Source organism: Lithobates pipiens, unplaced genomic scaffold (genome assembly GCF_037356315.1).
Source record: "Lithobates pipiens isolate NorthernLeopardFrog02 unplaced genomic scaffold, aLitPip1_a1.2 Scaffold_8, whole genome shotgun sequence".
Taxonomy (NCBI): Eukaryota; Metazoa; Chordata; class Amphibia; order Anura; family Ranidae; genus Lithobates; species Lithobates pipiens.
This window is the reverse complement of record NW_027507903.1, coordinates 597,577,706-597,591,034: the sequence shown is the minus strand read 5'-3', so window position 1 is coordinate 597,591,034 and position 13,329 is coordinate 597,577,706. Positions and strand designations below refer to the sequence as shown.

Here is a 13,329-nt window from a genome sequence, read left to right as displayed (position 1 = left end):
GACGTCCTTTTTTTCCACAAATAGAGCTTTCTTTTGGTGGTATTTGATCACCCCTGCGGTTTTTATTTTTTGCGCTATAAACAAAAATAGAGCGACAATTTTGAAAAAAAAACGCATTATTTTTTACTTTTTGTTTATAATAAATATCCCCCAAAAATATATAAAAAAACATTTTTTTCCCTCAGTTTAGACCGATACGTATTCTTCTACATATTTTTGGTTTAAGCGATTATTGATTGGTTTGCTCAAAAGTTATAGAGTTTACAAAATAGGGACAGTTTTATAGCATTTTTATTAATAATTTTTTATTTTTATTTTTTTACTAGTAATGGCGGCGATCAGCGATTTTTATTGTGGCTGCGACATTGTGGGGGACCCATCGGACATTTTTGACACATTTTTGGGACCATTGTCATTTATACAGTAATCACTGCTATATAAATGCATTGATTCCTGTGTAAATGACACTGGCAGTGAAGGGGTAAACCAGTGGGTGGCAGTGAAGGGGTAAACCAGTGGGTGGCAGTGTAGGGGTTAACCAGTGGGTGGCAGTGTAGGGGTTAAGTGTTCCTAGGGGTGTGTTACTAACTGTGGGGGGGTTGGGCTTTCATTTAGTGAACACTGATCTCTACTCCAATCACATGGAGCAGAGATCAGCGTCACTAGTTGCTAGGCAGAATGGAGAAATGCTGTTTACACGGCATTTCCTCCATTCAGCCGTCCCGTGAGACGATCGCGGGGATGCCCACGGCGATCGAGTCCGCGGGTCCCGCGACCGGACTCACGGGGGTCCCGACCAGCGCGGGAGCGCGCCGCCGGCGGCGCGCTCCCGTTGGCAGGGCGGCATTGAAGATTGGACGTACATGTACACCAATATGCCTGCCCGTGCCATTCTGTCGACATACATCGTCGTGCGCTGGTCGGGAAGTGGTTAATTCACTTTAATTCATTCATCCTTACCTTCAGTCTTGCACAGTTGTACAGGCTCCTCTCCTGTACTGAATTTGCTTACTCTAAATTCACTGCACACTGTGAGCACCTTTCAGTGTATGTTAGATGTTGCAGCAAGTCAGAGCCCACCTCATTTCCTGGCTGGAGGACGGTCCAGCATCATTTTAGCTAGAGAGTCAGCAACAAGTCAATCGGGTCAACTGGTAGATTGTGTCCCCGCCATGCTGATTCTCCATCAGAAGTGCTTTCCCCCCCGCTGATGACACTCGGCTCTACTTTCGCATCAACGGACAAAAAGACCGTCATCAGCAACTAGAAAAATGCCTCACTTTGATAAACGACTGGATGACCACTAGCTCCCTCAAACTCAACAAATCAAAGACAGAGCTTCTTCTCCTACACGCAAACCAAAATTCCAAAACTAAGACCCCATGGACACCTCCCACCATCTTTGGACAGACCATCTCTCCAAGCACCAAAGCCAAGAGTCTCAGAGTCATCTTTGACTCAGAAATGTCAATGGATGCACAAATTGGATCATTAGTCAGCGGATCTCCCCATCTCCTCTGCCTGCTACGTAAACTCATCCCCTTCATTCCAACAGAGGACAAAGCAGCAGTAGTTGGAACGATCATTAATTCCCGAATTAACTACGCAAACTCCCTTTACATAGGACTACCCCAACATCAACGTGCGTGCTTACAACTCATCCAAAACACGGCAAGACTGATAACAGGAAAAAAACCCTGGGAATCCATCTCTGAGGAGCCTACATTGGCCAACCGTAAAGAATCAGATTACATTAAAGACCCTCTGCCTCACCCACACATGCATACAAGGAAACGCTCCCCAATATCTACGCGAGAAGATAACACACTACACACCCAATCGCAGTCTCCGATCATCTAACCAAAACCTCCTCCTCATTCCCAAATCCCGCTACAAATCAAAGGTAGAACGAAGATTTGCAGTCCAAAGACCAACACTCTACCAACTTACATCCGCATGGAAGAAAACCATCAGGCCTTCAGGAAAAAAACTCAAGACCTACCTATTCTAAGAAGCTAGACAACACAGGACAGATTGAGCACCTTGAGGCGATTCAGTTCGCATTGCAGCGCTATACAAATCATTCATTCATATGCAGAGTGGTGCAAGAAAGCAGAGGCAAACATTGCTTACCTGTTCTGGTGAACTGGTCTGAGTGATTCTCCTCTCATGTTGATTCTAGACGATTATTATGTGGACAGAAATCCACACCTTCACATTTCGTGACTTGAGGGTGCACACCATATAAATGCAGAATCGCAAATATGGCCAGCACACCAAGATTGCTGATCTCAAATATTAGTTGTACTAACATAGGAAATGCAACAAAAAGTGTGAGGCGAGGAGAGCCAATCAGCGGAATCTACGCATGTAATCAGGGCACTGATCCTCATATAGTGCCAACAGTATCACCAGTCGGTGCCCATTAGCGATGCCAGTCAGTGCTGGCTATCCGTGCCGCCCATCACTGCTGTTGATCAGTGCCCTTCAGTACTGCCTATCTGTGCCACCTATCAGTGCCCATAAGTGCGGCATATCAGTGCCACCTAATCAGTGCCGCCTCATCAGCACACATCGGTGAAGGAGAAAAAAATTTGTATCGCTTTGCTGTGGCTTGTACCCTGTGATCCTGTTTTTCAATAAAAGGCAAAAGAAATTTCCTTTGGAGTGCGGCTGTTCAGAATTTTCTATTTATCCTCATTAGAAATATTACTTGGTTACAAAATTTGCTGGCAGACTAAGTAAAAAAAAAAAAAAAACATTTTTTTTTCTAAATTTTGGGTCTTTACTTTTTTACAAAAAAAACAACAAAAAAAGCAGTGATTAAATACCACCAAAAGAAAGCTCTATTTGTGTGAAGAAAATAATAAAAAAAAATTGTTTGCGTACAGTATAGCATGACCGAGCCATCACATGATCACATGTGCAGCACCATGGCAGTTGTAAACAGAGGCCAAGATGGCAGCTTTCTTGGCTGAAAATAATAGAAGGGTTTACTTTCCTAGGGGTGCCCATCACTGCTGCCAATGCCCATCAGTGTCGCCCACCAGTACTGCCTATCTGTGCCGTCTATTACTGCTCATCAGTGCCACCTATCAGTGCCCATAAGTGCGGCATATTAGTGCCTCCTTATCAGTGCCATCTAATCAGTTCTGCCTCATCAGCACACATCATCAAGGAGAAGGAGAAAAATTACTTTGTTACAAAATTTAATGGCAAACTAAGTAAAAAAAAAAAGTTTTTTTCAAAATTATTTTTTTTTTTTGTCAAACATAAAAAACCCATCACAGATTACCACCAAAAGAAAGCTCTATTTGCGTGAAGGAAATTTGTTTGGGTGCAGTGTAGCATGACCGCGCAATTGTCATTCAAAGTGCGACAGCACTGAAAGCTGAAAAATGGCCTGGGCACGAAGGGGGTGTTGGTGCCCTGTAGGCAAGTGGTTAAAGGGGTTTCTAGTTTTTCACTTGAATCAGCATCTTGCCTTTTATTTTTCTCCTAATCCACGGTCGTTAGGAGAAAGATCACTGCCTACTCTAGAGGTAGTTCAGACACTCAGGGTCTACTTGAGTTGTCGGCACAAGTCGGGAATCCTGGTTTGTGCTGCCAGAAGAGCCCAGGAAGGGCAGGCGGCACCCGGGTTGAATGTTGCTCATCAGCAGCTTTGTCTTGTCTTTACATCTCGTGCTGCCAAAAGGAGGAAGAAACGTGAGGCAGCAGCCGCAAGGATTGTTTCTACAGTCATGGTAGTCTATGTTTCATGTTGTAGTTCTGTTTTTGTGCAAGACTGCAAAGTGTCTAGAATATATACCCCAGTACTAGTTAAATGTCTTGGTTACGGCTCTCCAGAGAACATCGGGGTCTTTCAGATTTTGTGTCCCCTGTCTCCACCCTTGCTCTGATAATATGGGTTGCTTATAATGCACACGGTCTATTGTCTCCTCCTGTCTCCCCCCTTGCTCCTTTTGGGAGGCTTCCCCTGGTTCATTCCTGGGAAACATCTCTCCTATTTTGGTACATGGTCAAGGGGCGGCTAGGTGTGTTGTGGTAGATTCATACAAGAACAGAGTCTGGTATTCCCTGGACTGGCTCTGTGACCAATTTGGTTGCTTCCTGATGGATGACTGGCGATACAGACTTCATTTGAGAAGCTGTGTATGTCGGCTGCCCCTATTCCACACTCAATCTCAGTCTTGTATGAGATGTGCAATCGGCAGAGTCTAGGGGTAAGCCAGTCTGTATACGGGAGTGGGAGAGCAGCCTACGTTTACAGAGGCCCAGCTGGACCACCTTACCCATGTGAGCTCCGTGGACACAAAGTTGGAGGCAAATTTTGCTTCAAGCTATTGACCCGTTGGTATAGAGTACCTGCCAGTGGCAGCCCATGCACTGTGGGTGCCCCCCATCCATGCGCCCGGCCCCTTTCAGGATGCCGGACACATGGATTCCTGGCAGGGGCTGGAAGGGTGGTACTTTTTGAAGCACCTGATTAGAGCCAGATACTCTAATCAGGTCTATCAGCACCCAGAGAGATACGCGCAAGTGGGGGTCAGTGGGCACAGTGAGGCTGCAATTGATGGGGGGTGTTTCAATATTTTTCAGTTTGTTTGCGCCCACCTCCTCCCAAAAAATGTTGGCGCGTTTTGTCATCTTAGACGTCATCTGGGGTAGACACCCCAGACGACGCCTAAGGAGACGAAACACGTCGGGAGGACTCTACTGCTGCCATTTTTATGTGAACGTGCTTAATCAACTGCTTGAATGTAAGTTTGATAATCCTTTTAATAAATTGAATTGTTTTACGTAATTACGCTATTTGGCCCTATTCTTCTATTCCGTATGTTCTCCCTGGGGAGTGTGACCTGTTCTTTGATCGGTGTATACTGGTTCCGTGCGATTTTGGCTTCGGAAGAGATTTCCATCATCTCGTTCCAAGTTCCAGTGTTTGTCAGCTTGAGTGCTCTACAGTCGCCTTTGATTAAAGCCTATTTGACCCTTCGGGAGTATGTTCGCTTGGGTCAGAGGCGTTCGGTAAGCCTGCATCTGTCTCAGGTGGTGGTGTCGACACAAGGGTGTATATATTCTATATATTGGAGGATATTTTCATCTTTTCATTACACTAAAGGGGACTTCTGATTGAGCTGCTGTGAAAGACTGTACTAGCGTTCACTTAGGGACTCTTATTTTTGCATATTTTCCTCTTCTATGTATATATGCACAATGGAAATGGTGTAATTATTATCTGGGTTATATGTTGTAAATGTCATACTCAGGTTATATAGGAGATAGACACTGTTTCGGATCTGTACACATTTATTTTTTATTTCATTTTTAGCGCGACACTTTTTTCCTATATGTCATTTGAACTAAAACATAAATTTTTAGTATGTTAGCGGCCTTTTTGTTTAAGATAGCGCAGTGTTTTTGGTTTTGATTTACTTTTCTATAGGTAAGCCTAGAACAAGGCTTACCTATAGGTAGTGGCACACGTTTAGGAGATATTTCACTTGTAGCGCACCAATGTCTTCATCAGTGCATGCGCTGTGAAGAAACGGACCACCGCGCCGTTTCTTCCCCAGCGTGTGCCGTGACTGACGGCTCCTGTGCGCATGCGCAGGAGTGACGTCACGTGGCTTTGGCCAGTCACAGAACTGGAGTCTGCAGCCACGGAAGGAGAAGGGGTGAAGATGGACGTAGCCTGCACAGGGGAAAGCGCAGGCCTCGTTTGCAGGTAAGTGTCACTTAATGGGCTAGTATGTGATGCATACTAGCCCATTATGCTTTTAATTTGCAGGATTTGCACGGAGCAAAAGAGGAAGTAAAACCCATCAGGATTTACTTCCTCTTTAAAGAACTGGCTCCCTCATGCAGAAAAGCGTTAAGTGAAGCTGTTGATTTTTGATGCCCTTACATTGCTTCACTTTTCCCCAGGGCTGTACTGAAGGGGGACAGAAAGAAATGGGCAGCCCGACCTAGTATAAAGGAGCATGTGACTCGCCCCATGGGACAGTAGTCAGCCAGTCAGTAGCTTATTGGCTCCTCCTATGATTATATATATATATATATATATATATATATATATATATATATATATATATATATATATATATATATATATATATATATATATATATATATATATATATATATATATATATATATATATACACATATACACATACATACACACACATACATACATACATACACATACATACATACACACACACATATATATATATATATATATATACATTATATATATATATAATTACATTTTATTTTTTTTATATATAATATAAATACAAAAAAAAAAAATATATATATATATTTTTTGTATTTATATTATATATAAAAAAAATAAAATGTAATTATATATATATATATACACACACACACACATACACATACATACATACACACTATATATATATATATATATATATATATATATATATATATATATATATATATATATATATATATATATATATGTGTGTGTGTGTGTGTGTGTGTGTGTGTGTGTGTGTGTGTGTGTGTGTGTGTCTGTGTGTGTGTATATATATATAATTACATTTTATTTTTTTTATATATAATATAAATACAAAAAATATATATATATATATTTTTTTTTTTGTATTTATATTATATATAAAAAAATAAAATGTAATTATATATATATACACACACATACACATACATACATACGCACTATATATATATATATATATATATATGTGTGTGTGTGTGTGTGTGTGTGTGTGTGTGTGTGTGTGTGTCTGTGTGTGTGTATATATATATATATATATATATATATATATATATATATGTATAAATTTTTTCCCTACTGAAGTCCAAAAGGCAAAAAAAGAAAAATTTCCCAAGCAGTGGGGTTGTGCCCGCACTGCACAGGTTAACTACTCATTTCTTCCAGGGGAGAGGAGTCAAAGCTTGTACTCACCAGATCCTCCACCAGAAAATGGCACTCCCCCCGCGATCATGCAGTGGACTATCCCTGACATCTTCCCCTCCAGAGTAGGTCTATGGGCATGGTGAGGTCTGGAACAGTCCACCGCATAAGACTGCCAGACTGGGGGGGGGGGGGAGTGGGGGCGGATTGGGTAAGTGAAAAATCTGTTCTCCAATCCCCTAGACCAGTGGTTCTCAACTCCTGTCCTCAGGACTCACTAAGGCTGGATTCGCACCTATGCATTTTTAGTGCTTTTTGCATTTTGCAGATTTGCCCTACAGTATATTTAACATGGTTTCCTATGGAACACGTTCTGTAGTGCAGATCTCCAAAATGCAAAAAGCACAAAAAATGCCTAGGTGTGAATCCAGCCTTACAAGCCAGATTTTAAGTATTACCTTGTGTTGATGGAGACTATAATACTGCAATCACTGAGCAGCAAATTGTATCGCCTGTGATATATTTCAGTTATCTTACAAACCTGGCCTGTTAGTGGGTCCCGAGGACAGGGGTTGAGAACTGATCTAGAGAAAAACAAGCAGTTAACCTATGCAGTTTGGTCACAGCCCCACTACAAGGGAAAACATTTTTTTTTTGCCCCGAGTTGGGCTTTAGGCCTTTTTTCCACCGTGTAGAGAAAAAAAAAAAAAAAAAAATATATATATATATATATATATATATTATAATATATTCTCAAAATGGTATTTATATATTTTTTTTATATTATTGTAAAATGGCACTAATTTGTTCCCCATTATTTTTATTCTCCCACAAGCATGCAGGTGGTACAACAGGGTATCGGTTATATCTTTGTTGCGATTTCAGCAGCTTTTGGTTTTGAGATCACACCCTGAGGTTAGTTATGACAGATTTTTCAATGAGTATCAACCTGTCTATTATAATATAAAAACCACATCCTCCTGGCCTCCGCATCCCCTTCCTCCTCCATCGCTGCATCTGTTTGCAAATGTTGGCAAAATAGCTTTTTTTTTTTTTTTTTTTTTTTTTATTGTGCCACACAAGCCAAAAAAATAAGCAGGTTGTGAAAGAGAAATCTTTAAGAAAACAAAACGATTTCTCTGGCATCCCTGTGTAGATAATGATTTCAAATGAGAATTATGGGCAATGCTTTTTTGGCTGTAGTTCTCCTATGGATCCCAGTAGTGCAGTTCGTTCTGCACTCCTTTGACCCGTTTTCAGCCGACAGCGGGCTGAAGCTTGCATTCGGCTGACGTCACAGAGCCGGTCCAGTTTTTAACCCAAACTTAGGTGTGGTAAATTTTTGTGGCAAAATACGTTTGGAAAGGCTTTATAAAGTAATAAAATCAAAAACGAAAGCGGAGTCCCAGGTAAATGGATAAATACACAAAAGAGGCCGTAACACCAAGAATGCTGCTTTCCAGTGTTCTGAGGTCCTCTGGTGTCCTGAAGACCAATGCATTGGATGCGAGGACGCACAGGGACAGTCCACTGCCTCGGTATAGGGGAGTACTCTCTTCTGGGGGAGCAGAGGCTTGTGTAAGTAGAAAACACTTTTCCCATCCCCTAGACCTGTGGTTCTCAACCGCTAGGCTGTGACTCACTTTTGAGGCCTGGTCCTCCCCTCATCTGGGCTTCTAGCTAACTGCAGATGCTTGAACCTTTCGATGCCTCCCAGCTTCCATAACACCCCCCCCCCCCCCCAACCTCTCTCTTAGAGCCCTCAACCTCCACAGTGCCAGTCAGCCTTCTTCGAGGCCTCCAGCCCTTCATACTGCCCCCAATTTCCAACGGTGTGCCACAGCGCCCTTCAACAGTACCTCCCCAGCCCACTCCTGAAACCACATGTCACCACACATAGTGCCCCCCAACCCTATCCAGAGCCTTCCAGCATTAAAATACCTGATTTGTATGACCATAATCTTTGTTCTGTGTGTATAGATTTCATTCTTCATTGTTGAGGCGTTGAAGGTTTTAGAGAATTTACTAGGCCTCGGTCTTAAAGTTTGAGAGCCCATGTCCTAAACCAAACAAGCAGTGGAGTTCTGCTTTATTAAGGTAAAGTCGGGTATGTATAGCTGCTGACTTTAATAGTAGGACACTTGCCGGTCCTGGAAACCAGCGATGTAGGCACCCCAGCCGATGTTTCCATCAGCTCTCGGGTGCTGCTGCCACCATTTGTACTAAGGGAGACCGGTAGTGAAGTATTTTGGCTTAAAAGCCGGTTCCCTACTGCACATGGAGGAGGGGGGGCCGAACTTCCAAGTGACCCCGCCACAGCGAGATCTCTTGGAAGTGGGGATGGGTACCTCTCAAAAGGGTACCCCCCCCCCCTCCCTCAAGAGGTGCCAAATGTGGCACCGAAGGGGGGGGGGGTGGAGACAGATAAGCCAAGCTTCCACTTTTGGGTGGAACTCCGCTTTAACCCTTGTAAACTTTAGACTTCCTGGAGTTGGGTTTCTAAAAGTCATGCTCATTTTACCTTTTCAGAGGCAGTACCTCCTCATTGCTCCTCACCCTAGCCCGAGGTATAGAGCGCTCTGGAGCAGGTTTTCATCAAGGATGTCTCTGTACATTGCTGCATCCATCTTTCCCTCAATCCTGACTAGTCTCCAAGTTCCTGCCATTGAAACTTCCCCACAGCATGATGTTGCCACCACCATGCTTCACTGTAGGGATGGTATTGGCCAGGTGGTGCCTGGTTTCCTCTTGACACAACGCTTGCCATTCAGACCAAACGGTTCAATCTTTGTTTCATCAGACCAGAGAATTTTGTTTCTCATGGTCTGAGAGTCCTTCAGGTGCCTTTTGGCAAACTCCAGGTGGGCCCTCATGTGCCTTTTGAGGAATGGCTTCCGTCTGGCCACTCTACCATACAGGCCTGATTGGTGGAGTGCTGCAGAGATAATTGTTCTTCTGGAAGGTTCTCCTCTCTACACAGAGAAATGCTGGAGCTCTGTGGGGGTGACCATCGTGTTCTTGGTCACCTTCTTGACTAAGGCCCTTCTACCCCGATCACTCAGTTTGGCCGGGTAGCCCGCTCTAGGAAGAGTCCTGGTGGTTCCAAACTTTTTATTTATGGATGATGGAGGCCACTGTGCTCATTGAAGCCCTCAATGTTGCAGACATTTTTCTGTACAATCTGGTCTACAGACCATTCCATGGATTTCATGGCTTGGTTTGTGCTCTGACATTCACTGTTAACTATGGGACCTTATATAGGTGTGCACCTTTCCAAATCATCTCCAATCAACTGAATTTACCACCGGTGGACTCCAATCAATTTGTAGAAACATCTCAAAGATGATCAGTGGAAACAGGATACACCTGAGCTCAATCTTGAGGGTCATGGCAAAGGCTGTGAATACTTATATGCATGCAAATTATTCATTTTTTTATTTTTATTTTTTTTACATTTTTGCAAAGATTTTAAACAAACTTTGTAGAACTTTGAGGGAAATAATGAATTGAATCCTTGTTGGAATAAGACTGTAACATAACAAAATGTGGAAAAAGTGAAGCGCTGTGAATACTTTCCAGATGCACTGTAAATACTTACACTGGACCAATACAACCATGTAAAAATTGCCATACCTAAACTGCACCTTTTTAAACAATATGAATGAAAGGTGCCCATGTATGGTTTAACCAACCCCTGTAATTGTCTGTTGGCTGGACAGCTTGGCCTGGATTATAATGTTGAGAAAGATCTAAATATAATCTAAAAAAGGATGTTTGATCGGAGAGGGTCTACAAATTGACTTTGGATTATGTAGCCACGAACCAAAACCAGTTCTCTGAATGGCCTCCCATGATGTGGTCACTGACCCCGGCTGTCCCGGTGTCTGCTCTGAGCATGGGGTAACAAGGTGGGGAATATTTGTTGTTCTGCAGCAATATTATGCAAGAATTGCTCAAACAGTGTCAGTGGTGGTGTTTGTTTTATGGTCTATGGAGTGTTCTGTCTCTGCTTCACTAATAACTTGCTGCGTTCGCAATCAGACAAATAGACGTTAAACACGGAACTTGCTCAGTGCATACTGTATGGCTGCATACTCCAATAAACTGCTTGTAAAGGGGAGCTTTGATCTTTTCTTTTTCTCTTTCTCTCTTTTTCATTTTTCCTACATGAGAGCGAGAGAGACTGGATTATACATTTTATCAGTATGTTCACACCAGAGTCCAGTGCATTTTTTTTTCTTGCATGAAAAACGCATTGAAAAGTAGATTATAAGGGTTCCAGTGGCCTAGTTTACACCAGGGTGGTCAGTTCAAGTGTAGAAAATGCTGTATTCTTTCTGCGCAGAACTGTATTAGAACGTGGAAAAATGCATCAAAAATGTATTGCAGGGGAAAAAAAGACAAAAAAAGAAGGAAAAAAGTGCATTGAAAACGCATCAAACACACCAGAGCTCAGGAACAATATGCATGGAGAAAGGCCAATTATTCCTAGTCAGGGAGCTGACTGTAATTTTGAGACCTGAGTGGAAAGAATGGACACACCTTCCTTTTTACTGTCTCATAGGGTAACGTGCACAGCTGAGGCTGTCGGTCACTTGCTGTGTGTTTTTGAAGGTGGGTGGGGTGGGGTGTCTTCTGGATTGCCTGATGTCAGCATAAACTGAAAAGTGCCTCCTGCTGATATCAGAGGAAGGCAAAAACAGACCAGATTCACACTAGGTGATTTGGACTGAGGCACGCGCACACACTATAGAAGCCGTGTTCATTTTTCATTTCGTAGGTTTACAACCACTTTCTTTTCAGTGGGACCCCCCCAACCCCCCCACATGCACTGTGATGCCCTGTACACACGATCGGACTTTCCGACAACAAATGTTGGATGTGAGCTTGTTGGCAGAAAGTCTGACCGTGTGTACGCTCCATTGAACATTTGTTGTCGGACTTTCCGCCAACACGTTGGCTAGCAGGTTCTGAAATTTTCCGCCAACAAATTTTTGTTGTCGGACTTTACAATCGTGTGTACACAAGTCCGTCACACAAATATACATGCATGCTCAGAATCAGTGCTCACCAAACACAACGTTAGCAGAGGGAGCCCAAAGGGTGGCGCATGACTATTGAACTTCCTTTTTATCGGCTTGCCGTAAGTCACTACGTTTGTAATTGTTGGCCAACATTTGTGTGACTGTGTGTATGCAAGACAAGTTGGAAACAACAACCTTCAAACAAAATTCACGGTTTTGTTGTCGGAAAGTCCGATCGTGTGTACGGGGCACAAGGGACAAAGACAAACATTCGGAGCAGATGAACGTCTCCCATGACGGCCTCTATTTACCGTCCTCCTACATTTCAGGATGGTCAGTTCATCAGTCTACTGCTCCTTTCCGGTCTCAGGCTAGGGAAAGCTGGGTGACCAAGCTGTGTTCTTTAGTCCCACATACACACAGCCGGACATTCCGACCACAAAATCCATCTGATTTTCTTTTCCGACGGATTTTGTCCCAAAAATTGTCTTGCATACACACGGTCGCACAAAGTTGTTGGAAAATCTGATCGTTTGGTACGAGACGACGTACAAAACGTATGACGGGATGTAGAGGCCAGTAGCCAATAGCTTTCGTCTCCAAATTTTTTCCTGAGCATGCGTGCCACTTTGTGCATCGGAATTCTCTACACACGATCGGAAAAAGTCAGATCGGATTTTGTTGTCGGAAAATTTTAGATCCAGCTCTCAAACTTTTTCAGTCAAATTCCGACGGAAAAAGTCTGATAGAGCCCACACACGACTGACCTTTTTTCTTCGGAATTTCCGACCGTGTGTATGGGGCATAACAGTAGCAGAGGAATGTCGGGTCACCAACTCGTCTGCTCAACCCACACATTACTCTCCTGGTATTTTTCATGTACAGATGTTGTAAAGCGCTGAGCAAACTGTTGGCGCTATATAAAACCTGTATAATAATAATACAGATAACGTGGATTAGGACACAGAATATTTTGCTCTGAAAACTGGTGGATCGCTTGACCTATAAATGTGACCAGAATAGTACATCCCTTTTAAAGACCTGTCTGATCAGGAGACTTTTTTTGTCATTGCAGAAACTCTGTGCGTCTGGTCATCAGGAAGGTACAGTTCGCCCCGGAGAAGTCCGGACCTCAGCCGGTAGCCGAGACCACCAGACACTTTTTGATGTCAGACCGATCATTACATCTAGAAGCCTCGCTAGACAAAGAGGTACAGTACTGACATTTGTTCTACAGGACAGAGCCACACGAAATGTATATATCATTTTTTTTTGTATGGTTGTTGGCAAGTTAAATCGCATACTGGATTTCTATGAAGGCCTCTAATGGTGAGGTGTCCCCATCACAATTCCCATCTCTACTGCCATGGCCATTGTATAGCAATGTTCTTGGTA

General features: G+C 43.0%; 1 protein-coding gene across 2 annotated transcripts in view; it reads left to right on the top strand.

Annotated features, from left to right (window-relative positions):
- The window catches only part of ARRB2 (arrestin beta 2), a 113,140-nt gene that overhangs the window by 84,380 nt on the left and 15,431 nt on the right, over positions 1-13,329 (top strand). For both annotated transcript variants that reach the window (XM_077470494.1, XM_077470493.1), the window contains one exon: positions 13,010-13,145. In XM_077470494.1, the coding sequence (XP_077326620.1) occupies positions 13,010-13,145 (136 nt within the window). The remainder of the gene's footprint in view (positions 1-13,009; positions 13,146-13,329) is intronic.